Source organism: Leptidea sinapis, chromosome 35 (genome assembly GCF_905404315.1).
Source record: "Leptidea sinapis chromosome 35, ilLepSina1.1, whole genome shotgun sequence".
NCBI classification, from domain to species: domain Eukaryota; kingdom Metazoa; phylum Arthropoda; class Insecta; order Lepidoptera; family Pieridae; genus Leptidea; species Leptidea sinapis.
Window position 1 is genome coordinate 1,967,060 of NC_066299.1, and position 27,699 is coordinate 1,994,758.

General features: G+C 37.4%; 2 protein-coding genes across 4 annotated transcripts in view; one reads left to right on the forward strand and one right to left on the reverse strand.

The window, feature by feature from the left end:
- Positions 1–7,698, reverse strand: part of LOC126975421 (homeobox protein B-H1-like) — a gene marked incomplete at its 3' end in the record, with an annotated part of 114,498 nt that extends 106,800 nt beyond the window's left edge. Inside the window, exon 1 of the mRNA XM_050823309.1 lies at positions 7,563–7,698. Within this exon, the coding sequence (XP_050679266.1) occupies positions 7,563–7,644 (82 nt within the window). The remainder of the gene's footprint in view (positions 1–7,562) is intronic.
- A 2,831-nt stretch (positions 7,699–10,529) lies between these two features.
- LOC126975381 (ATP-dependent zinc metalloprotease YME1L) overlaps positions 10,530–27,699 on the forward strand; it is a 28,249-nt gene continuing 11,079 nt past the window's right edge. For 2 of the 3 annotated variants that reach the window (XM_050823254.1, XM_050823255.1), the window contains exons 1-9: positions 10,530–10,697; positions 10,772–11,306; positions 14,659–14,808; positions 16,691–16,823; positions 17,146–17,248; positions 18,272–18,482; positions 20,624–20,724; positions 23,309–23,437; positions 24,350–24,513. In XM_050823254.1, the coding sequence (XP_050679211.1) occupies positions 10,662–10,697; positions 10,772–11,306; positions 14,659–14,808; positions 16,691–16,823; positions 17,146–17,248; positions 18,272–18,482; positions 20,624–20,724; positions 23,309–23,437; positions 24,350–24,513 (1,562 nt within the window). In that variant the 5' untranslated portion in view covers positions 10,530–10,661. The remainder of the gene's footprint in view (positions 10,698–10,771; positions 11,307–14,658; positions 14,809–16,690; positions 16,824–17,145; positions 17,249–18,271; positions 18,483–20,623; positions 20,725–23,308; positions 23,438–24,349; positions 24,514–27,699) is intronic. The other variant, XM_050823256.1, reaches the window with a different exon arrangement.

Below are 27,699 nucleotides of genomic sequence, written 5' to 3' on the forward strand. Positions count from 1 at the left end.
CAGTTCTGCGCACGCGCATTACAATCACAACGTGAACGGCCGACAGCTGACAGACTTAACGAGCGTACAACTGTATGTGTAAACCTAACAAGATATAGAGAGAGCCACTAAAACTACCATTATTTCGTAACAGATATTAAGTTGACTGAAATCAGTGGTAGAAGATAGAAAGTTACAGCACTCGCATCCAGTCATTGCCACACGAGTACGATAACAATACCACAGTGCGATTTGCAGAGGTCTATGGAGGATTTCCCTATGCGGTATTTACTTGACGATAAAGACACAGAAACCACAAAGAAAGAGAGGGGATATAGTCACTTAAAAGTTCGGTCAACGATGACCATACCATGAGTACATATCCACTTACCATCAGTTATTTATTAGCATTAGTGGTCACTATCTACTAGAATAAGTTACGAATTAATAAGTTACCGTATATAGTTACAAGTCAAAAAGCTATTATAATAATACAATATTTGTGCTACAGAAGAGGGCTATTGGCGCTATTTAAACTAACATCTTCACTGTTGCTTCTCAATATATTCCTCATAGTGTTAAATGTATGTTCATAGGCACATAAGTGAATTTGCTAGAAACTGTAATAACCATAATGTTAACACCAGGAACAGACATAAACTTATGATGCCTACTACTCGGCTAAGTCGAGTTAGTAAGTCTTTTGTGGGGCGAGGTATACGATTTTACAACAAGTTCCCAGAAATTGTTCAAAACAAATGTATTACAAAATTCAAAAGAACTGTTAATAAACGTTTGTGTGGTTAAAATTACTACTATAACATTTATTAATGATACCACAGATTGGGAATGAAGCGACCCTCAGGCTATTAAATAATAAGTTTAATTGTACGATGTTACTTTGTAACTATATTTTTTTTTATAAAAAAAATGGTGAGTTTGTTACGCATGTTCTTCTCAGATCTGAGGTATACTTTTTGTGAATGGGTGATGTTTCAATAAGTGTTATCATGTCCTATTTTGAATAAAAGTGTGTATTTCAAATTGAATAAGACGAACGAAAAGAAGAAAACGGTCTTCCGTCTTTATCACTCGCCAATCGCCAGGCTACAACTCTTTCTGTCGTTAGTATTATTCCGATCGTTCGTTATATGGACACCTGGCATAAGAAATGGTTATCTTGAATTATACCTTTAATAATTATGTATGAGATTTCCACCTATGTGCTGACTTTAACACGATATTTCTGGAATCGTTAAATCTTTCGTCAGGTCAGGTAAGAACAGATTTTATGAAATATAACCACAAGAGGGGGTGCGGGGGGGTTAATGCATAAATATATAATTCATTCACAATATGATTATATTTAGATTTTAAATTTATAAGTTTTTTGTTAGGTAGTTTAATAAATGACAGGGGTATATTTTTACAAATACGCGATCTTAAAATTTTCATTTTTAGTTTGATATCCAAAATAATTCGCCAATAACATAAGTAGGAAAACTGTACCTATATCTGAAATATTGGTCTATCTATACTTTAGCTTGGTCTAAGCACAGACAATAATTATTAACGATCGAATGTCCTCGGCACAGTTTATACTCAATTATATTTATACAGTGTATCTATAAGCTACGTATCAAGCACTAAATATTATTTAGTTACTATAAATGTCACCTTGTCACTTAGCACGGGTCACTTAGCTTTAGAATTATTAATTACAGTAATCATTGACTACCCCAGTTTGTAGACAGGCAGCTAAGATTACTTAAATTAATCTTATATATAAAATTCTCGTGTCACAATGTTCGTTCCCGTACTCCTCCGAAACGGCTTGACCGATTCTCATGAAATTTTGAGTGAATAGTGGGTAGGTCTGAGAATCGGACAACATTTATTTTTCAACCCCCTAAATGTTTACCTTGGCCCACACGAATTTTTTTTTACATTTTTTTTAAATTTGTTTGATTATGAGTCAACATTTTAAAATACATACAACTTCAAATTTTCACCCATCTACGATCAACAGTTACTTTTGTACCGCGATTTTAATATCGGCAATACATCGTTTGCTGGGTCAGCTAGTATAAGTCTATTATTATTAAGAGAAATTTTTATGGTAAACGAGGATAAAAGAGACTTTACGTCTCCTGGTGGTAAGTGATCACCATTGCGTGTCTTCGACCCTGTTTATCACGTCGTGAGCCAGGTGATTATATTTATTTCATCGTTTTGTTTTGTTGGATATTACACAAAGTACAGAACATTGGATAGTACAGAATCACAATGATTCAAGGATAAAAGTTGGTTATTGCAAACGAGGCGCTATTAAGGCTTTGAGGGCCTAATGCTAATGCAATGAGTTAACTGGGAGATTTGAAAAAAATATATGTTAGGAACTGATATCTAATCTCCAATCCGAACGTTTAAAATTTTTGTAAAACGTAAAATACCATGTGATAACAATTCTTGAAATGAAGCTGTCTTCAACTTTAAATTTGCTACTGCTTCTAAGGACGACGGGAGGCAGTGTGCCACTGACTTTCACAAGAAATGTATTTGTTTGGGATTGGTGAGCGCGCGTGAATCGAGATACTCCACCCAAACGCTGAAGGTCATTGGCGTGATGCCGAGCCTTAACAAGCCCGAGCCTGTGGGATATAGTAAAAACAAATAAAGGAATTAAATATGTGTGACAGCACATACTTTTAAAAAATGGACTTTTTTTTACAACGACACTAGACACTAGCAGAGGGATCGTACACATATACAGCTTATTCTACATTCGACAAATGTTGATGTTAAAGGAATTTATTTAAAATTGTAATTAGATATAATAAACTACCATTTTAAATGATTTTGCGAGGTATGCTAAGACATACGGACTCATTAATTATTCCCCGTATAAAGTATATCCGATTTTATTCAATGTATGAGAACTCCTTGCTTTAGTAGCAAGGCTTTTTAAATTGACTTCTTAATTTAAAACTAAACTGTCAAAGCGATGATTAAGCTCGTAAAAGAAAGTCACGACCACGTTAAAAGAATGTGAGAATAAAAGATTTAATTTTCAAATAATAATTATATCCTCCTAAGTATCTACGCGATGTTGTTATCAACAACTGTATTAACCCGTTTAAAATATTTTCCCGTTTTTGAACAATGTTTTGTGTTTGACTATTCATGTTTCTGACGAAATTATCACAGATCATACTCTCTTGAAATACTAGAATTGTATGTACGAGGTTTTTTGAAATGCAAATTGAAATATTTTTATCCAAAATAGGATTTAAAATCACTTATTGAACTATATATATATTAGACCTGAGAAGAATGGGTACAAGAAACCCAGTGGGCACACATTTTTCAAATTTCATCACACAATAATTATTATATCACACAATATTTTTTTCTTATTTAATATCCCTCCGTTCCCAATCTTTAATATCATTAAGAAAGTTATATAAATTATAGTAGTCATAGTACCTTTAACACACAAAGACTTGTTTAACAATTCTTTAGGATGCATATGAATGGAAAAAAAATTCTTGAAAACTACCTGTGGAGGCCCGCCACAAATTCAGAATGTGAAGAGACAGAGATCAGGTCATACAGCTCTTAAGAACATCCCTTCTTACATGGCGTAGAAGACCATGAATGTCACATGAACCATAAAGGGAGGCTAAGACCTGCTGTAACCTGGATCTGAGCTGTCACCTTTATTACGTATTGGAGGGGCAAGTGCTAACTTCCATGATTATAAGACTACATTTTTGGGTAGGAGTACTGGAGTAAATGTGTTCTTATTATTAAGAACAATAAAGTATTCCTTTGGAACATTACTGAAGGCTAGAAGCTTTGACACGGTAAGATGGTTAGTGGTGTTGTTAAGAGTCAAACAGAGCCAAGAAGATTGGCCTTCTTTTTTAACTGTGTAGGCCAGGGTATCACTTTGTCATGGATGTATTTGTACAAAATATTTGCCAATGAAAGAATCTGGATAAATGGTAAGGTAGTATTTTCTTTTCAGAATGGGGCAGATGAAATCTCTTTCCATCCCAATCTCACAAATTAATATGCCTATAGTGTACAATCAAGTTCTCATTTAACTGACAAAAATGCCAGGACTGTGACCATTGATTAGTACTACAGCTTGGAATGATATCCAGCCCACATCTAATATATAAAATTCTAGTGTCACAGTGTTTGTTACCAAACTCCTCCGAAAGGGCTGAACCAATTTGTATGAAATTTTTTGTGCATATCGGGTGGGTCTGAGAATCGGCCAACATCTATTTTTTAAAGTCCTAATATATTTTTATTAATTTGTTTGGCAATACAACATTTGCTGGGTCAGCTAGTAATATATAATATAAATAAATGCTATTGCAACAGCACATACACTTGATCACAGGAAGGAAAAAAAAAACAAATGTTGGTGAAGGAAACCTGTGCAAGCACATGGTAAATGCTGCATGGACACTCATTGTCATTTATTCATTCAAATTCAAAAACACTTTATTCATGTAGGTCACAAAAATGACAAAAATATTGTTTCTTATTGAATTTACCACTACTTCGTAAAGGGTTGAGCTAATGAGAAGAAGCAGCAAGAAACTCATTGGCACTCTTTTAAGTCAAGATTTACATTTTAGTTGTTTTACAAATCATTTCAATTACAATATATGCAAAGTGACGCAACAAAAATACTCAAAAGTCAAAAACTGAAAGGCTTACATGAGTAACTCAAGAAAAGAAAAAAAAAATTAATACTTATAAACACAAGAGTTATTGAGTATAGTAGATGCATTAATCCACACATACCGTAAATAAATAGAGGCATTATGTGAGCATTTCATAAAATAAAATATATAATAACTTTAACTTTAAAGGAAATAATAATAATAAAAAAACACATCAAGCAGACCTCCCGGTAACAAGATCATCCAGCCCCCACCATGCCCCCCATTCAATTTATTTCTGTATCACCTCTATGGGACCATTAGACACATGCATTTATTATATAGATGTTAGTTTGACCTCAACTCTACATGCAGCCTGGCTTTGAAATTCCCTTAATCAATGCCATAAAACAAAACTACCCTCATTGAACAATGACTTTTTTTAAGTCAACCATGCAATTAAAACAATTAAAATTAAAAAAGAGAGGTTAAATTAACCCAAGTGATATCTCAACTTAAAAATGATAATTTTTTTAACTGTAAACTAATATAGTTTTGTAAATTAAGTATAATATATGTTTCTGTTTGCACAAGTGTTTCTGCTTGAACCTACATTAGGTAAACATCTTAAGCAAACATTATTTTTATACCATTACTAATAACATTTCCAAAGTATAATAACATTATCATAAGAACATATCAACGAGTTCGAGTCCCTCATCATTCATATATTTTGTTTATAAATTTAATTTGTGTAATTAATCCCTAAAGTGAGGATTATCACTTTAAAAAAATAACAAATTGTTAACATTATAATAGTAAACACATTGTAATATATATATCTTGACGACATGTATAGCCAAGTGGTTAGCGATCCTACCTACTAAGCTAGAGGTCCCGGGTTCGAATCCCGGTAGGTGCAAGCATTTATATGATGAATATGGATGTTTGTTTCCGAGTCATGGATGTTTAAATGTATTTATGTATGTTTATATGAATTTATGTATGTTTAAGTAAGTATATTGTATTAAATATATAGTTGTGTTGTAACCCATAACACAGGCTATATTATATGCTTAACTTGGGGCAAGATAATTTGTGTAAAAAGTGTGTCAATATTATTATTATTATATCTATAAGAAAAAACTTATTCATTTCCAATCAATAAAATTTCTTGATAAACGCAGCAGTTCTGAACGTCACTACAGACCCGCTACAAAAATAACACATTCAAACCCTTACACATAACTCTCTCTTTGAGGAATGACATGCTGTACCCCAGTCAGTGTTTTCATTTGAAATGGTGAGCACAATTGCAGTACCACAAAATTATTGTTTTGCAAGAACCTTGAATGGCAACACATTGTAATGGCCAGGGTAAACTTAACATGACCATCAGGTGAACATTTTACTTGTCTTGTCACTTTTTTCATTAAAAAAAAACTTGTGTCTAAGTTTTTGGTGATGTAAAGTAGGGCTCTCTAGAAATGGGCTAATATGATACAAATAACTCATAATTCTCTAGATAATCAAATTACTTCACCTAATGACATAGCCATACATAAAATAATAGCCTTACACTGACAAGTGTAATACCAGTGTAAGAAGAAATATTTAGAGCAATGTTCATCAAATTGATAAAACATTTGACTAAATGATCTATTAGTTCCTCCAACACAGTACAATCAGTAGCATATTGTCATTCAGAACACAACACCCCATTGTCTCAATCAACATAACCTTGATCTAAATATTGAACTGAAATCTATAACTACACTACATGTTTGGATTAACCAACATATTGCAGGTACACTCTCAAGACTATTGCAGGACTCTATTAACAGATATAGTATGTCCTATTTTGTCATAGAGGTGAAGCATTATAGGATTATTTAAAAAGTTAAACATACATGCTAAAACATGGGTTGTATGTACAACAAATGAATATTTAAAATAGTTTTTGTTTGATCTATTGACACAGGTATTGTGATACATGTTTGTATATAAGTTGTGTAAAATATAAGAGATTAAGAACATCACAATATGTGAAGAGTAATGCTACCTGAGAGAATATATTCAGATGGCTTTTCATTATGACAATACTCCTGTTTAAAAATTTATAGCAATGAAGTAGCACTTAAAAAAGGTTATACAATTTTTTTTTATAAACATGCCAATGATATTGACCAACCCAAGCTATCAAAGGATATGGAAATGGATAAATCTAATATACCTACAGTAAGGAAACATGAGGCATTTAGTGTTAAGGTTGAATACTAGAGATACAGCCAGAGAACTAAAACTGTAAAACTATTTCACTTCTGAACTGACTAATTGCTAAGTAAATAAACAGATAAAATGTAAACAAACGTTTTCAAGAACGTCTCAGCGGTTTGCGATCACGGCATTGATGATAATCGTAAAAAAACCCCTCTTTTGTTGTCCATCAGTAAGAAATATCCAATGGATGTATATTATAGTATACTTTGAAACAACGTGTTCAAATATAACTTATTCCCTAGGATTCTTACGAGTATTAACTTTTATAAAAAGATATAAATATTCGTTCAGTTTAAAAAAAATATTAAAATGCACAATGGTTAGTTCCTTTATAATGATTAGTCTAACCAAAACATACACTTTACCGATATGTAGAGACTCCATGGAAAGTTATACTATACTGATACACATCTCCTGACTCCTTACTCTTGGCGTGCAAGAGATATCCTCCGCTTAAAACAATATTTTACTGTGCATTTATGGAAAATGCTGATCGACTCCAACACTGAATATGGCATAACACGCAAACACACATTAATTTCACTATGAAACACTGCACTTCACCCCGATATATTGTTTGAGGAGCGCGAGGATGGCATCAATTTGTAATTTCTCACTCACCTTGTTGTTTATTTGCTATTTTATTAAAACAGTTTTGAAAAACTTCATATAAATGCATAGGCTCGTCATCGCTCGTCGCCATTTTGGAATTCACTGTCCAAATATGTCATAGACAAAATAGATTTAAATTACCGCAAACGTTCCATGCTACGCATTTAGACGGATGCTGAAATTACTAAGAGGTATGATTTTTTTGTTTGAATAAGAAATAACGTTATTTAAGTAATTATTTCACATAATATACAATCGTAGGGGCTCCACGCTGGCCAAACCTAATGCCAACATCGGCCATATAAGATATCTATATCGCCCAATGGTGTGCCCGAGCATTATCGTCCATGTAAATGGCATCTTCACCAATTCCAGCCATTGAGGATTGTGCATGTGTACAAAAGATTTTTGTTTGAACCTTGAGCGACTTTTAAATAAATCCTATCTCTATAATTATGCTAGTTGAATGTTACGCCCGCCTTAAACATAAGGGACACTCTACCTAAACGGGGAAATTTCTTCAGAACACACGTCGGCTCAGCGTTCTCCTGGTCATCATTAAACTCGTCAACGTCTCTTCTTACCATTTAGATAAACTCGAGCCTCATTTGAGAATAGTAAGCCAATCTAGTTACCTAGTGTCCCAAATAGGCCTTCCAAACTTCTTGCTTTACTATTGCGATCCTCAACTGAGTAATCTAGTGCTCACGGAGTAACTTGGAGGCATGCACTGATAAGCCGCTAAAAACCTCTCCTCTCAACCCATAGGCTCTTCGTACCTCTTCATGGTTTCTTTTGAGGTCTATGTAACTGCATTTGCGGTTCCTTAGTGCCCTAGTCCCTAAACGGTCGTCTCTACGCAACGCGAATTAGCTTTTGTCTATATGTCTTGAGACCGTTCTCTTTGAGTCTATAGCGGATGTAAGTGTACTTGCTAACGTAGCCTTTAGTCACGGTGGTTTCCACCAATTCTGTTATGGCGTATACCTCCGACTGGTTTCCCAAATTGACAGATTTACCAAATTTGGGATATTCTCCGTTTATTCCACAGCCACTTAAGACGCCTGTTTCTACAAATAATTCCCTCGTTCAACCATTCCTCTCTTGGAGTAAATTCTAAAGTTGCTGATGAAGTCGAATATCTGCAACATGGTGTCACTCATCATGTCTAGTATAGGATTTCTCAGTAAGGATAGCTTAAATAAGTTTTGAGAGTCAGTTCGTCTGCGTATTGGACATTATTATGTGCATGCTGGCCTTCGCCTCCTTTTTGTTGATACAATTTTATGGGCGGCAGGTTCAGAAGTGCATTTAGAGCTGCTCCCGGCGTATACATCGCTCCTGCTGTTAATATAACGCATACAGTTCCTTAAAGGCTACCTAGCTTGGCAATTATGGTCTTTCGGTCACCAGACCACAGAGCCATCTTTATATATATAACTCTTGTGTGCGTGTGTATGTCACTGAACTCCTCCTAGACGGCTGGACCGATTTTATTGAAACTTTCTGTGTGTCTTCAGGTGGATTTGAGAATGGTTTAGATTCACAATTGAACTACCTCCTGAACGGCTGGACCGATTTTGATGAGATTTTTGTGTGTTCCAGTGAGTTTGAGATTGATGTGTGTCTTCGGGTGGATTCAAGAATGGTTTAGATTCCCAATTAAACTACCTCCTAAACGGCTGGACCGATTTTGATGACTTTTTGTTTGTTTCAGTGAATTTGAGATTGGTTTAGATTCTCAATTACGTCCATATAATATAATTCTCCTGCTCATGTGTATGTTAGTGAACTCCTCCTAACGGCTGGACAGATTTTTCAAATTTAAGACGTGTGTACAGGACAACGTCTGTTGGGTCCACTAGTATTATATAAATCTTATATATAAAATTCTCGTGTCACAATGTTCGTTCCCGTACTCCTCCGAAACGGCTTGACCGATTCTCATGAAATTTTGTGAGTATATTGAATAGGTCAGAGAATTGGCCAACATCAATTTTTCATACCCCTAAATGTTAAGGGTGGTCCACACGAAATTTTATTTTTTTGGCATTTTTTTATAAAGTTTTTTGATTATGAGTTAGCATTAAAAAATACATACAACTTCAAATTTTCACCCATCTACGACTAACAGTTACTTTTGTATCGCGATTTTAATATCGGCAATACAACGTTTGCTGGGTCAGCTAGTGTTCTTATAATATTTGTGTATAGCCAATGCGCCATGTGAGCTTAAGGCTCCAATTTTAACCGAGAGGAATAACAACTACTTCAGGCAAATTTTATATTTTGCATTATATTATTTTCTGGTCTATTGTGAGCCCCAGGTATTTGCCACTAGTAATAACTTTATTTATTTAGGCCAAGGAAATCACATGAACATCAAAAGTTTTTCCTTTTCACCAGCTACTAATACTTCGAACAGGTTGAGCTTAATTATTTTATCACAAGATTACCAGCGTTACCTTGAGTGTCGATACGTCCATCTTATAGAGAAACTCACCAATGACTACAATCAATTGTATTACGCCTCCTTGTGGACATCCTTTAGTAGTAACATCCATGTAGCTTCCATCTTACTGTCCCACTTGGGAGCATCAACTCGACCCATTAAACTGTAGTAGAGTCAGCCATTTTATGAGCTAATGCCTTAACTAAAGCTCTTATGAGATTATTTATCAAATCCTCCTTCAATGTCTATGAAGACGCAAAGTATAATTTGTTTGTCTTCAAATGCCCTTTGAACCATAATAGAAAGCTGCTCGCCTATTTTGATTACGATCTGGGGCTTTGCAGAGGCGATTTGTCGCTTAAAGAATCTGAATATGTTTGTGTTCTGTGTCCTTTGAAACGTTATATTGGAATTTGATACAAAGGCTTAGCTTCTGCCTTTAAATAAGTACAAAAAAGCATCAAAGATCTGGCTGTATGGGCTAACTCTTCGCCTTATCTAGTAATTGATACAGAAATAAAAAAAAAATTTCGCCATGTTTTGCAGTTTTGTTACCTACTATTAATTTTGACGTGATAATTGATATGAAAAAAAGTACCTACAAAATTTTCGAGTGCACTTCAAAGGAAATTATTTATTATTTTCATTAATGTAACATGTTTTCATTGAATTCTATAAATACACAAAACCAGGTAGGATTTCAACAACATATATTCAGCATGAAGAAATATGATTATTTTGTTATTTGAACCTTGTCTTTTTACAGATTTTTGTAAGTTTCAGTCAGTTATCGTCTAGATATCCTGGCTTATTTAGACATAGGAAACATAATAACAGCAGAAACAAAGATGCCAATATTAAAAATAGTGCAATAACAACCAATGACGCAATAATCTGCAAGGAAAGTTTCGAAGAGGCTTTCAAGAATTTCGACAAGAATGTGTTATTTGATATGCAAAATGTCGAGGCACGATCAGTTGCATCCTTTGCAAGAACACCCAAACCAAACTTTGTTCTTCCAGGATCATCAAAACGGGTGTCATACATTTCTGGACGATCCTTTGATGAAAACAAGAATGGTTTTGCACAGGTTTCATTATTGCCATCCGTAACTGTTGAATTATATGGAAGAAAAACTAAATTTAGTGTGTCCGAGAATTTTGTAGGCTTACTAAATAAAGGATTACATGATAAGACATTCAAATACCATATTCAAGTTCGAGGATTCAAGACAGAGAGAACTATTGTTGGTGATAAGAAACGGAATCCTAATCTTATAAATAGACTGCGTAAGTTCTTGGGTCAGTATAATTTATGTGTTGTGCTAGTCATAAGTTTAATTGTTAATATATGTTAACATTAAGGACTGCTACCTTTTTTAAATAAAATATTCAGTATTCCTCATGATGTGTTAAAATAGAACAAACTAATGTATAATTATTGCCAGGGATACTGCAAATCCACATACAGTAGATTGTCAATTACTTTTAAGGGACAGATATTTGAGACTGGTTGCTTTCAGACTGTGTTACAAACCAAAGAAAGGCAATATCTAAACATGTAAACACTTCAGTAGCACCAATTATGTTTTCATCTTCATTATCTGAACTTGTAGGGTAGAGGTTCTTCAGGTGGCGTCAGCCTTATACTTTACATAATATGGTACCGGGGATCTTCATCGTTGATATCCATCCATTGTTGAACGTCTTCTTCATCACATTCATGGCAATCAAGCTTTTTTAGCATATCTATAATTTCAGACATATATTCCTGTCTCATCTTGAACATTCACTTTGAGGATTTTCCTCCATACACAAAACTTTATTCCACACATTTTTCAAGTTCTGCTCTTTTACACACCATCCCTTGCTGCTCTGATCATGTAGGACACATCTTTTAAATCACTCTTTTCATGATTTCTTATCAGGCTTTCTTCTCCCTCCTCTTTTTTTTTTTCCAGAAGTAAGTTACACAACAATTAATTTCTATAATGCCATTTTAAAGTCTCAATAACACCTTGATCCATAGGCTGTAATAATGAAGTCATGTTAGGCGGAACAAATATGACTTTTATAAACTCATCTATTTCATTGACTATGTCACATGATGGGTGAGTTGACGCGTTATAAAGAAGCAATGTTTTCTCTTGTTAACAATTTTATGATTGATGGGTTTTTACAGAGGGTATAAAAGTTTTTGTAAAAATTGCAAATTTGCCTTCCTCTAACCATTTATTTACTTCACATGTTTCATTTATAGAAAGGACATTTACGTTTAGGAATTTTAAATTTTTTGTTTACTTTCATGCAACAAAATTTCGTTTATTGTCTAGCACTAGCGGTTACTTGGAAGTGGTATATGAGTCAATTTACTAGTTGCGACAAGTGCGTGAGCACCATAGAGCAGGATGCAATAGAGAAGTACACATGGGTCGGGCGGGAGTAGTCATTCGAATAAGCAGTTGTACAGTTGAAGTGGAGTATTGAGCTCCGCTGTAACTTAAAACAGGTTTAGAGTTAACTTCCACATTTCAATAGCTATCAGCCAGGTATTATTACTTTTTTTTTTCAGTTAACTGACAAAGTTTGTACAAATAGATTTCTGTGTTTAGTTTAATCACAATCTTAAGAAGGAATGTGATTTCACCCTAACCGTAATTTCACCGAACATATTGAAACAAAACCTAATGTAAGAATTTATTATTAGAAGGAGAAACCATGACATTATGTGATGACGGGGATGTTAAGACTAATATGCAAACAATGTTTATTGCATCATTTTACATATTATATTGTAATTTAAATTATTTGTAAATCTTGATATAAAAGAGTGGCAATGAGTTTCTTGCTACTTCTTCTCATTAGGTAGATTCAATAAGATTTTTTTTTTTGACATTCATAAGTGTCATTTCTGTGATCGACGTGAATAAACTCATTTTGATTTGATTTGATTTAAAATGAGCAGGGAGGAAGTGTGTTATTTATATAGTTCTAGCTGTTACCTAAAACTTTGTCCTTGTTGACATTACATTAATAAAACTTATCCTATGTCCATCCAGGCAATAGCCATGGCCACCAGATAGTGTTTGCAACACTCGCGTCAAGGAATTACTGCGGTACGTAAAGGCGGCAGGGCTTGACGACGAGCTTTAGTATGAGTGGCGAACACAATAGTTCAATTTTGGGCGCGGTGTTACTAGGAATCTTTAGGACTAGGAAATAGCCACCCTCTTCAAATAATAATAATCCAGGCAATAATCTATTGGTCTTATACTAAATTTAGATCTATTATGCCATTACTGAGTAAACATTAATAAATACACAGAGTGATTCCCCTAATTGGGTGTATCCTGCCATTCTTATAATTATCACAGTAAGTGACTTGAGATAAAAATGGTTAGGTTGTAAAAAAAACAACTTTTGATGTTTTCCCTAAATACTATATCTATTAAAAAAATTAAAATATTGTAGATGTCTTCTTCTTCTTTAGTTAACTCTTACCCCTAGCTGAGGCAGTTGGCATCCACAGTGCATCTGCATCACGTTCAGTTCTGAGAATCCCCCTTTATTCCACTCCCTGGATTTGATGTCTTTCCGATATCTTCTGCTTTTTCAATGATAGTCTGCCACAAGGTTTGCTTTGGACGACTGCATTCGTGTTTTCCTTGAGGTTTCTAGCCTAGGGCTAACCTCGGTATATGGTTGGAATCCCATTTAACATAAACCTAAAGTTGATGACAGATGGAATTGTTAACCTTCCATGTCTCACATCTATTCAAGTCTGCATGTTAGAGCGGAATATACTAGAATACCTTAACTCTCCGTGTCAGGTTCCGTGATTGCCTTACGGATCGAAGCCGTGCGAAAGGTTGCTTTGGCGATCTGTGATGTGATAGCCTCTCCATTCACTCCAGTCTCTGACACGCAGCTCCCGAGAAATAAAATTTGTCGCCGCATGAGCCTGAGCTCGATGGCCTGCATTTCATTTCTTGAGTTTTCTGAATATTCATTTTAAGTTCCGCTTTCGCTGCTTCCTCATGTAGACAACATATCTCCGCGTTTCTGGCTTAAGGGGTATATATCATCGGCATAATTAAAATCATCTCGTGGTGGTATTATAAATAACATTTAAAATTGGTATGTGGATGGGTAGGAATGGTCTAATGGACATCATGGGATCTTCGGCTTAAACTATTGATGGGTGTGTGTTGTACAGCTAATTGTCTAAATTTGGTTCAAAAACTACCTTTGATTTTATTTTCTGTAGGTATTTTAAGTAGGGACATATATAAATGTATCTGAAAAAGAGATATGACTTATACACACTATCAGTACCTGTAAGACATTATAGCAAAATAAATCAATTGTAATTCTTTCATTTATTCGTATTCTATATATTATTAACCAACTTCTTTTTATGTGATCCCTTTATTTGATGACCCCTATAGCCCAGTGGTTAGTGACCCTGCATACTGAGCTAGAATTCCGGGTTCGAATCCCAGTAGGTGCTATAATTTATTATAATGAATATGAATGTTTGTTTTCGAGACATGGCTAAATGGTAATAAATCCCAGTTATCCTAAGATTTAAAAACATTGGTAAATTTAAAACAAATCATACAGACTACTGATTAGAATCTACATTTTTTTTCAGGTCTAAATATAACAGAAAATGTAGAAAAGCAATCAACACTAGGGCCTGAGGTGGCGCCCAGGTTGGATAAGCTGTTACATGAAAACACAGTGCTCAGTTCACAACAGAAAGATAAAATTAAGATTGCGTTCGCTGAGGGGTACTTAGCAGGTAAATATTGTTTGTTTAATGTTAATTCTCTCTTTTTGATGTCATTTCTAATATACTAGATACTACTACACAAGGCGCTCTGAGAGAGAAGAAGCGGCGCAAGAAAATCTCCCACTCTTTTTTGCGCTCTTTTCAATATAAATATACAATATTGTAGTCATTCTATCGTTATAAAACAATAATAATCTAGTCCCAGGCTGTCCGATCACTTAGATATTCAGCTGTGAAGTAGTAGGATTTACGATAAAGCCATTTTTTTTATAAAACATTTAAATTTATTTATAGATAATGCCTGAACAATGGCTGGGACTTAATTATAAAACATAGTGTATACATCTACCCTGAAAGCTATTATGTATCTTATGAAGCCTACTAGAATTAGTTACAAGCGATCCCTTATTAGTGTTATAATAATGATTAATTATTTCTTTTCTGACTCAAGCTCATTAACCACAAAAAAGGTCTTCTGTTCGAAAAAACTCCCCTGAATGACTCTTCTAGTATTGAATGTTAAGTTTCGAAGACACTAAAGGTCACCAATAAAGTGATAAATTTCTTCAAGCTGCCTCACATTTTAGCACTCTATAAATCGCAGCCGTTGCTTTTATCTTTGGTCTGGTGCATCTCAGTAGCAGGTTGAACCATTTCACCGCTTGCAAAACAGAGCTGCTCGAATAGTTTAGTTTATTTAAATACAGTACTCTGTGAACGGCTGGATCGCTTCGATCGATCGTAGAGACGTCGCTTCAGTGTGTGTCTCCTATCACATTTATCAAATCAAATCAAAATCAGTTCTATTCTATTCTTCCTACTATGGCTCCTGTGGAAGGTATACCACAAGTTTGCCAATGTCACGTTAAGGTAGACCACCAAGCTTAGAGTATTCTTTTACTAATTTTAATAGTAGTGATCGGTGCTTAAGATTGAAACAAGTTTTATTTTCTTATACCTGAAACAAATATACATGCTGTTAGGACTATAAAGGACATACACAAATATAATTACTTAAATTATTTGATATGAGTACCTAGTGCTATTTACAACTTAATCTTATTTATTTTAATATATTTACACAAAATATATACAAAAGGAGTGAAAACTAGGGAGAGGAGACATTTAAAGGAAGTTGGGCGGCGAATTTCAGGAGGTATAAAATTGTATAAGGAAGGCGTTAAAGGGCAATTGAAGAATAAATGATCCACGTTTCCCTCATCTAGACCACCAAAATCAGTATATTCACGTAGGTCACGGAAATCACACTTATGAATGTCAAAAAAAATTCTTATTGAATCTACCGCTACCTCGTAAATGGTTGAGCTAATGAGAAGAAGTAGCAAGAAACTCATTGCCACTCTTTTATATGAAGATTTACATTTACATCGATTTACAGATCATTTCAATTACAATATAATATGTAAAATGATGCAACAAAGACACTCAAACGTCAAATAGTCAATGTGTATCAGAAACAATCATCCTCACCATTTGGATGTGTGGTGTTCTTCTGCAGTGCAGTTTTTAATAAACTTTCGGCCACGCACAAACATATTTCCGCTTGATAAACTTCCTTCCGTTATCTTCCAGCACGAATATGTCATGGGTAGCTTCAAAAAAATCGCGTACTTAAAAGGCTAGAAACGTTCGTGTAAATCCTCTGGTGTTGCAAGAGAGTGTGCCACATCCCATTGTTCATAAAAGAGCTAGTGTGTGTGACCACCCTTTTCGACAACTGTCACTAAGTACTTCTTTTCTTCCCTCAGTTAACTTACCCGACCTGCTCTTTTGTAATCTTATCCCATAAGAAATAGTTTATGTGATCTAAATGTAACAACATTTCTAGCTGTGTCTCATAAAGTATCTTAAATAAACTATATTATTTCAGGATCACACCCCGAGAATGTCCGTGGTACAAAGGCTTCTAAATACTTGAAATTAGTGCAACAACTGCTCACAATAGTATTGTTTTTAGCTATTTTCGTTAGTTTAATGGCATCTGTCAGCGGCACTGTTTTCCGGTAAGTTTTTAGATATTGGTATTAAAAACGTGTTTTACAAATTGGTCAATCTATATTATATATGTACATAAGATTGATCTAGTTACTGGTTATATTCTTATGTCATCAAATGCATAACTTGTAAAAAAAACAATTCACTCAATCAGTTCCATGGTATTACAAGTCGGTTTATTTATTTTTATTCAATTGCTCCTGAAGTTCTACTACTTCTGTCGTAAGTTATTACGTAATAAGCTAACCTAATATCATATAGTGACATGGAGATGCAATTAAAAATCTTTAATGTTTTTAAGAAAAAATTGTTTTAATCTTATTTGTGCAGAATCCAACTTGGAAATCAAGTGGAAGTAGACCCGGAAGATATATCAGTCACGTTTGACGATGTAAAGGGTGCTGATGAAGCCAAACAAGAGCTGAAGGATGTGGTGAGTGAGATTCAATGGTGTCTTATAACATTAACAGACGCATATTTAGCGCTTATGGGTTGTAAGCACTTTTAGATACCTACCAAATTAGGAACACTGATGTCTCAGGCCAGCTCACCCTAGTTGCTTGACTAAATTTTTTTGTGTTGCGAATCTATTGTGCTATAAAGTCGATGAATTCCGGAATGCCGTAATATTTTAACCCACCTAGGCTTGTTTGGTTGATAAGACAGTGAGATAGCTTGCTAAATGTTATCCTTAAAATATTTGAAAAGATGATAAAAAAATATGGTTCTATTTGGGCTTAGGTTTAAAACGTTGCAGTGTTAGGAACTCTTGATTTTCCGCTGTGCATAATTGTAGAAATAACTACAGTAACAATATAGTATCAGATTTATGGTTCTTAAATAATTAGTTATCAAATATTTCGACTTTTGACCAATATTCGAAGAACCAAACAGTTTCCGCACACATATTCAATAAATTTTTATAAGCTCTCCTTACTGTTGTAGCAGATGATTGTCGTTCATAAAACACTGTTCGCAACTTAGCCTTAACAGATACCGAGAAGGTTGATTTTTTTTAAATATTAATACTTACATTAATCAAAAGCTGTTGAAGTTCCTTGTGTGAAGATTTATCAATTTGAAATCTATCAAGGACATGTAAGCAGGTAAATAAATAAGTCCTTTACACAGGATGCCGGCTAGATTATGGGTACCACAACGGCGCCTATTTCTCCCGTGAAGCAGTAATGTGTAAGGATTATTGTGTTTCGGTCTGAAGGGCGCCTTAGCTAGTGAAATGATTGGGCAAATGAGACTTAACATCTTATGTCTCAAGGTGACGAGCGCAATTGTAGTGCCGCTCAGAATTTTTGGGTTTTTCAAGAATCCCGAGTGGCACTGCATTGTAATGGGCAGGGCGGATAAATTACCATGAGCTAAGCGTCCTGCTCGTCTCATCCCTTATTTTCATGAAAATGATGTAATAATAATAATGAAAAAACTTAATTTCATGTAGGTGGAGTTCCTGAAGTCTCCCGAGAAGTTCTCATCCCTGGGGGGCAAGCTGCCCAAGGGCGTGCTGCTGGTGGGGCCGCCAGGTACAGGCAAGACGCTGCTGGCTCGTGCCGTGGCGGGTGAGGCGAGGGTGCCCTTCTTCCACGCCGCCGGGCCCGAGTTCGACGAGATCCTGGTGGGGCAGGGAGCTCGACGCGTTCGAGACTTGTTCAGTGAGTACCTCGATTATAATAGCAATACACATATCTATCTTCTATATAGGGCGCCCTAAAGTTATGAAGGGAAAGTACCTTAAATATCGTAGATAGGGTATTTTACTGAAAGAAGACTTTGTTGTTTTTAAAAGTTAGAAATTCCGCATTCAAAGATTTTCTAAAAATTACTTGCCTCGTCTGGGAATCGAACCGACTTAAATGTAAAAAAAACACCCCTACTTTTCTGATGCCAATTGAAAGAATGGCCAAAAACTAATAACTCTTCTTAAGTAACACAATATTCGACACATACACAGCGAAGCGGGCGGGAACGGCTAGTTTATATATATAATACTAGCTGACCCGGCAAACGTTGTTTTGCCATATAAAGTATAATTCACGCGATAGTTTTATAAGTAATAAAATATTGCCTATATTATAGCCTGTACATCATTTTGTTCTATTGTCAATAGTTGTTGCAGCGCACGCAAAAATATATTTTCGATTTTACACCTTGTGTTACAAAATAGCAATTTTATTACGGATCCCTAATTTTGAAAAAAAAACATAGCCTATAGCCATTGGACTACCCAACACTGAAAGAATCATTCAAATCGGACCAGTAGTAACATAGAATAGCGCGTTCAAACAAACAAACACTGCAGCTTTATAATATTATTAGTATAGATGACGTCCCCTGTAGCCCTGTGGTTAGTGACCCTGCCTACTGAGCTTAGAGGTCCCCGGTTCGAATCCCGGTAGATCCCAAGTCATGGATGTTTATAGGTATTTATGTATATTTAAGTAAGTATATTGTATTAAACAATATATCGTTGTCTTGTGCCTATGGGTACAAACTACATGGGTACCTGTACTGTGGTACAGGCTATGCCTAGTTTGGGGCAAGATAATTTGTGTAAGAGTGTGTCAATATTATTATTATATTTAAAATAATGTTATTTTTAGATGATATCTCTCACTGTTCTAACGCCAATTTTTATTTATCCCAAGAATCGAACTTCTGGCACTTTTAACCCAACAGGTGTTATCGCTTAGCCATCCATCCGATGATAGCACATCTTTCAAAAACCTGTACTCTCCAGATGTGGCTCCATCTATTGGATCTACTCTGCAGCCTTCTCAATACATATTATACTGACTTGAGCCATGACAATTTCGAATCCAAACATGTTCTACACTTTTATATACTGCTCATATAAATTGAAAAATTGTTTTATGGTATAAAACACTTGTGGTATTCTTCTGTAATATCTCTAATGGGAGTTTTATTTTAGCAAATTTGGTATCAAACTCTCATTGTAGGTGGTTAAATGCCATTACTGTCCTTGACAGGTCTTCTTCCCAGGGTCTGAACTGTCTCCCTCTAACTCTGTTCCCGTTTCGTGAGTACCTTCCTACATAGCCCATCCATCATCAGTTCCTTTCCAGTACTTCAATACTTCTTTATGGCCATACTGTCGTCTAACACCAGAGGAATAACACGAGCGTTGACAGTCTTATAAAGCGCCTAATAAACTTACATTTGAATCATTCTAAAACGAAAAGCATGGCGAGCTAGGGGCACCATGGTTAGAGTCAACAGCTCTACTTACCTACCTACGATTATGTTTTATTAATAATAAGTCATATGATGTCATTCGAGAATCTCCGTAAAATCTTCTCGTCCCAAATACCACAGTGTCTGAAGATTAAGGTTTTCAACTAGTATGTGTTGCCAGTGATGACGTATGGCAAGCAGACGAGGTCGCTAACAATGGGCCAGATGAGGACGCTTATGGTCGCTGAGAGGGCAATGGAGAGGGCTATCGGGGTTTCCCTGCAAGATCGAATCAGAAATGAGGAGATCCGTAGCAGAACCAAAGTCACTGACATAGCCCAGTTGGTTGCGAAACTAAAGTTGCAGTGGACAGGGCACATAGAATGACGGACAGATGACCACGTATCAGAAGACGAAGTGTTGGTAGGCAAGGTGAACCGACAATTTGGTCAAGATCGCCGGTATAAGTTGGATGAGGGCAGCGCAGGACCGATCGTCGTGGAGATCTTTGGGGGAGGCCTTTGTCCAGCAGTGGACGTCTTCCGGCTGGAATAATGATGATAAAGTGATATGATGCTTAACAATACTATTGTTGTTACAGAGGCCGCTAAGGAGCGCGCTCCGTGTGTTATATTCATAGACGAGATAGACTCGGTTGGGGCCAAGAGAACAAACAGTGTGCTGCATCCCTACGCCAACCAGGTAATGTGGTCATGGTATTCTGGCAGATTATAAGAACACATTCATATAGCCAATGGGAGGCTCCTTTGCACAGGAAGCCGGCTAGATTAAGGGTACCACAACGGCGCCTATTTCTGCCGTGAAAAAGTAATGTGTAAACATTACTGTGTTTTGGTCTGAAGGGCGCCGTAGCTAATGAAGTTACTGGGCAAATGAGACTTAACATCTTATGTCTCAAGGAGACGAGCGCAATTGTAGTGCCGTTCAGAATTTTTGTGTTTTTCAAGATTCCTGAGCGGCACTGCATTGTTATGGGCAGGGCGTATCAATTATAATCAGCTAGAGGTCCTGTTCGTCTCGTCGCTTATTGTCATAAAACAATCAATTATAATTAAGTGGCATTATATTCCACAGTTTGGTTGCACGTGTAAAAAAGTAGTGGAATGCTGCGTCCATGTGGTGACCGTGATATTTTCGTATATGTGTATTCATAGCCGGTAAGGCAGTGTATGTCCTGCCTTTCAATCTTCTATCGGCTTTATAAGCCATTAATACATGCCCTAGTAATTTCCTCCACTTATGGGAATTCCAAAACTTATGGATGATGCGGAATGCATACCTGTACCTCCATATAAGTAGTCACAACTTAAAGACAGGTAACGCATCTCTTGACCTCTAGTTTATTTATTTAAAACATCACAAAATCCACAGAACTTAAATTAGGTTATAATAATACTATTTTGTAGGACTTACATCTGATAACGGATTTACAATATTTATAATAAGACATGATATTTGTGCGTGTGTGGTTTGGTGAGAGTGCGTGCGTGCGTGTGTCTGTGTGGTTTGGTGAGAGTGCGTGCGTGCGTGTGTCTGTGTGTGTCTGTGTGTGTGTGTGTGTGTATGGTATGGTGAGAGTGCGTGCGTGCGTGTGTCTGTGTGTGTGTGTGTGGTTTGGTGAGAGTACGTGCGTGCGTGTGTCTGTATATAAGTATGTAAGTATAAACACGGATTTTATTGTGAGGGATTAACTTTTAACAAAGAAAATAAATCGTTTACGAAAAAAACTCACAGGGCAGCCATACTTTTTGCAAAAACTTCATTTTAACATAGTCCTTAATACTACGCAATTTTTTGTTGTTTTTACAAATTCCAAAACCCTAGTATACGCCGATGTTATAAATCATACGTTTATATTCTGCAATATTAGACATTTGTTATTTTTAAAGTGATATCCCTCACTTCTAGAACTAATTAAATTAAATTTGTCACCAAAATTTATGAACGATGCGGGAATACGCTGACGGAAGCCGCGACATTTGGGACTGAGCTATCCGTTTGAGTGACGTATGGTTCGTAAATCATAAATTTAAGTACAAACTAGCTGAGCCAGCAAACGTTATTTTGCCATATAAAGTAATAAGAAAAAAATCAAAAGGTAATTAAAATTTTTGGTGTATGAAAAATAGATGACCGATAATCAGACCTACCAAGTATTAAATCGTACATAAAATTCAATAATCATCATTAAATACTACAAATATTATATTTATATATTGTAAGAGTGAGAAAAGTTCTCGTGCACTTAGCAGGTAAATTTCACTATCACAAATTGTAACCGAAGTAAAGAATGTTCTCACGCACGTAGCGGTAATCCTCACTCAAAACGATAAAAGGATGCACTCTTTGTCTAAGGTATCGATCGACGTAGAAGATGGATCGACATATTGGTTATCAAATCATACTATCCTACTAATATTATAAATGTGAAAGTTTGTATGTCTGGATGTATGTTTGTACTTCTTTAACGCAAAAACTACTGAATAGAATTTGATGAAACATTACAATAATATAGTTTACACACCAGAATAACTCATAGGCTATAATTAATAAAAATATTGTTGCTATATTATATTAACCCGAAACATTAAAAGACTTTTTCGTGGTCGTGGTTTTAAAAAGTAAGTCTGAGAATAAACGGTCGAAGTCTTAGTATAATTTATATGGCAAAACAACGTTTGCCGGGTCAGCTACTCTCAAATAATATGGTCAGGTTCAGAAATATAATTTGCGCCGAAACTTAAGATTTATCAATATACATAAAAATAATCTGATAGATAACAACTGTAGTTAGTTAGCTAAAATTAAGTTTATTTTTTACCTCCTGAGAAAGTTAGAAAGATGTAAAGTATCTAATTAGTTATTCATTTTAAATTATAATTTCAATTTGATTTCTGAACGACGGGGGGACACATCAAAGGAAAAACAAAATTGTTGTTTATATTTTTATTCCGAGCATTTTAATATTCATTCACCTTTTAAATCTACTCGGGACTTCCACAAACAATTCAAGACCAAAATTAGCCAAATCGGTCCAGCCGTTCTCGAGTTTTAGCGAGACTAACGAACAGCAATTCATTTTTATATATATTACAAATGTAATTCTTCGATATTCCTTCAGTCACTATCGCGGGTCCCACTTCGTGTATACTTTGCGTTGAATTTTTTTAACCTCTCCGCCGGCACACGCGTGTTTACCTGACCAATGTCACCTGGTTAGCGTCTTTTTACTATCTTCGACTTATAGATTCTATAATGTATTCAGACAATCAACCAACTGCTGTCGGAGATGGACGGGTTCCACCAGAACGAGGGTGTGATCGTGCTGGGCGCCACCAATCGCCGCGATGACTTGGATCAGGCACTCCTGAGACCCGGCAGGTTTGACGTCGAGGTGGGTACAACATAGTATTTTCTTAGATTAACACGAACGTAACATTTAAATAAAATACTTTTTAAAGGATTAAAACGCGTGTAACTGTGTGTTTAGTAGATTTTTGCGTAATAGTTACATTTTTAATATTATTTTAGCTAACCCAACGTTTCGGGACCTTTCCAGTTCGTGTTCTTCTCAGAGCATCTCTTAAACGTCTTGACACCTCATAAATATTAAGGTTCACGGGGTTCCTCATGAAGTAATTACTAGAGATGAAACGGATATCCGGTATCCGACCTATCCGGCCGTTTTTGGACTATTCGGCCGGATACCGGAATTAAACATATCTCTTTATTTTATTCATTATTGACTAATTACTTCCATTCGAGATACCCAACCGGTAAATGGTGAAAAATAAAGTTTTCAAAATTTTATAGAACTCCAGTTGCAAAAATGCACCAGATTGCAATCTTATTACAAATCGTGTTTTACAAGAATTGCCTGAGTCATAATAACTTTTCTTCATGTGCTTCGCCGAATTCAGGCTTCAATTCTTCTACCCATAGTGGAAGGTAGCGCAACTTAATATATATATACATATATAAATGAAAAGAGGGGCCGTTGAATTTCTTGTATGTTCTTATCACGTGCTCTACTTTTTCCGAATATATGGTAGATTCCGTAATTTAAAAGAAATATTTTTAGTAACGATTCAAATGCGCTTAGATTAAGCCTAATTCAATAAAGTTTATTTGACTTGCACCCGGTGGGCGTGTCTTGTTCTAATAGTAACACGCGCTAACTGTGGCCAAAAGTGTTACCGTAACTGTTATATTTCGATATATTTCTGTGTTAATATAACACCAAGTACGGTATACATTCAAAATTCTGTGTTAAGTTAGTCATTAATAAAGGTTTTTATACTACCAGGTGACAGTCCCCACTCCAGACTACACGGGCCGTGTTGAGATCCTTCGTATGTACGCGTCCCGGATTGCCTCTCATCCCGATCTAGACCTGGAGGCCCTGGCGCGAGGAACCACGGGGTTCACCGGTGCCGACCTGGAGAGTATGGTCAACCAGGCGGCGTTGAGGTATGTGGAGAATCCGAGGATATAAATAACTGAGTTAATAGTTAGTAAAATTAGTATAAAGATTATTTAAATATTTATTTTGAATTGGTAGTATTGCTTAGTATATGTGAACAGTAATGAACTGAAATATAAGGAGCTGAAAGACATTGTCAGACTCTCAATAGAACGGATTATTGAAATTATTATTTTTCCCGGGGCGTAAAAAGAATAGGGGAGTCTCAGGCCCATGGGTGTCGTAAGAGGCGACTAAGGTCTTTTTTAGAAGTGGGAGAGTCACGCTGCCGTCTTTTGACGTCAGCACAATCGGGCCAGACTCGTCCGGGTTAATTACCACACTCGCACAAAATACCGGCGTGAAGTAGCGGCCTAGTGCCGCTATGTTTCGCATAGGTTAGTGTCGAGGACCGGAGGCCAATCCCCCCCCCCTCTCCCCTTCCCCCCAACAAAAAAAATATGAGAGCGGTATATAAAGATAAATTACCCCAGGAGGGTACCGGCTCCTGTAGAGCCGGAGAATCCCTCCCCGAGCATTCGCACTCGGGCTGCCCCTCTGCTGCACATATTGAAATTTAAAAGGGAGGGCACAGTACCGCGCATGACCGAGGACAAACGAGGCAGTAGCACCACGGCACCCCGCTCCACGCTTAATGTGGACTTTTGTAACATCAGGGGAATTCACTCCAACTTAAACGCCGTCCACCACCACTTTGAGACGGCGCAGCCGGCCTTGTGTTTCCTTACGGAGACGCAGATATCTCGACCTAGCGATACGTCATATTTAACGTACCCCGGGTACAAAATTGAGCACAATTTTTTGCCTCATGCCGGGGTATGTGTGTACGTTAGGGAGGATATCTGTTGTCGCCGTCTCGGCAATTTTGAGGGTAGGGACCTGTCCACTCTCTGGTTCCGCGTAGATTTAGAGGACCGCGTCCGCATCTATGCGTGTGTCTACAGGTCCCATAGTGGTAGCGCAGAAACTGATCATCTCATGGGCTGCGTTCAAGCGGCAATTCACGACGTGCTTGCACAGATCCCCTCCGCTGAAATCGTAGTCTTGGGTGATTTCAACGGGCACAATGCCGAATGGCTTGGATCACGTACCACAGACTACGCAGGGCGATCTGCGCATAATTTTGCATTGGCGTATGGTCTGTCCCAATTGGTTGAGTCGCCAACGCGGCTCCCGGATGTGGATAGCCAAATGCCGTCCTTATTGGATCTTCTGCTGACTACACATCCCGATGGTGACCAGGTCTTTGTCGACGCCCCTCTCGGAACGTCCGACCATTGCCTGGTCAGGAGTGTAGTGCCTATCCGACCAGCGACCCGCCGCGTATGGCACTACAAGTCAGCAGATTGGGATAGAATGCGTTCCTTTTTTGCATCCTACCCTTGGGGCAGGGTTTGTTTCCCTTCGGATGATCCTAGTGCCTGCGCCGTTGCAGTAGCCGATGTGATACTACAGGGTATGGATATTTTTATACCAAACTCTGTAGTACCCATCAGTGGCAGATCACAGCCCTGGTTCGATGCGTCAGTTAAAGCAGCATCTGACTGCAAAAAACAGGCGTATCGAGCTTGGGTTGCGGCGCTGGGCACAAAGGATCCGAACTGCATAGTTCTTAAGAGGAAATACAACCGTGCCTCCAGATTTTTTAAGCGGCAAATCGCCCGTGCAAAATCAAAACACGTCGTCAAAATCGGCGAGCAGCTTTCCAGTTACCCGACCGGAACACGCAAGTTCTGGTCGTTGTCGAAAGCTGCTCTTGTTAACTTCAGCCAGCCGTCCATGCCGCCGTTGCACATGAGGAATGACACCCTGGCCCATACGGCAAAAGAGAGAGCCGATCTCTTGTGCACTCTTTTCGCCTCCAACTCGACTCTTGACGACAACGTAAAAACACCGCCGACCATCCCGCGGTGTCAGAGCTCTATGCCTGAAGTACAGTTCAGACAGAACACTGTTAGGCGAGCTCGGTTTTCGTTGGACGTCAGGAAGTCGAGCGGGCCGGATGGCATTTCTCCAATCGTGCTTAGAACGTGTGCCCCTGAGTTGACGCCGGTGCTAACGCGTTTATTCCGGCACTCTTATTCTAAAGGCGTAGTCCCTGGCTCATGGAAGTCAGCCCTTGTCCATCCGATCCAAAAAAAAGGAGACAGTTCGGATCCGGCAAACTACAGGCCTATTGCTATTACCTCCCTGCTCTCAAAAATCATGGAGAGCATAATAAGCCGTCAGCTCTTGGTATACCTAGAGGGTCACCAGTTGATCAACGACCGACAATACGGGTTTAGCCATGGTCGGTCGGCAGGTGATCTTCTGGTATACCTAACACATAGATGGGCTGCGGCTATTGAAAGCAAGGGGGAAGGCCTGGCAGTTAGCCTGGATATAGCGAAGGCCTTTAATCGTGTATGGCACAAGGCGCTCCTCTCCAAACTTCCATCATTTGGGCTTCCCGAGAGCTTGTGCAAGTGGACCTCCAGCTTCCTCACTGGGCGCAGCATACAGGTCGTTGTCGACGGATATTGCTCGAACCCGAAGCCCGTGAATGCTGGAGTGCCCCAAGGCTGTGTGCTGTCTCCCACGCTGTTTCTTCTGCATATCAATGATATGTTGGACACCTCCAACATTCATTGCTATGCGGATGACAGCACTGGTGATGCCGTATACACGGGCCATGCAGGTCTCTCTCGGGAAATCGTTGACCAGTGCCGGGAGAAACTTGTGTCTTCTATCGAATCCTCTCTTGAGAAGGTCGCAGAATGGGGAAAATTGAACCTTGTCCAATTTAACCCCCAGAAGATGAGTCTTCTGGGGGTTAAATTGGACAAGGTTACTGAGAGTTTGAGCGTTTACCACTAAAAAAATCCTATTTGTCGTATCACCGCTCTTCAACAACACTTCCCTCAAAGCCTCGCCTAGTATCGGAATACTGGGTCTCGAAATCTCGAGCGATTGCCAATTTCGTGGTCATCTGGAAGGCAAAGCCAAATTGGCTTCAAAGAAACTGGGCGTCATTAATAGAGCACGGCAATACTTCAAACCGGCCCACAAACTAGCGCTCTACAAAGCGCAGGTCCGGCCACACATGGAGTATTGCTGTCATCTCTGGTCTGGCGCACCCTAGTATCAGCTCGATCCATTTGACCGCGTGCAACGCAGAGCAGCTCGAATTGTCG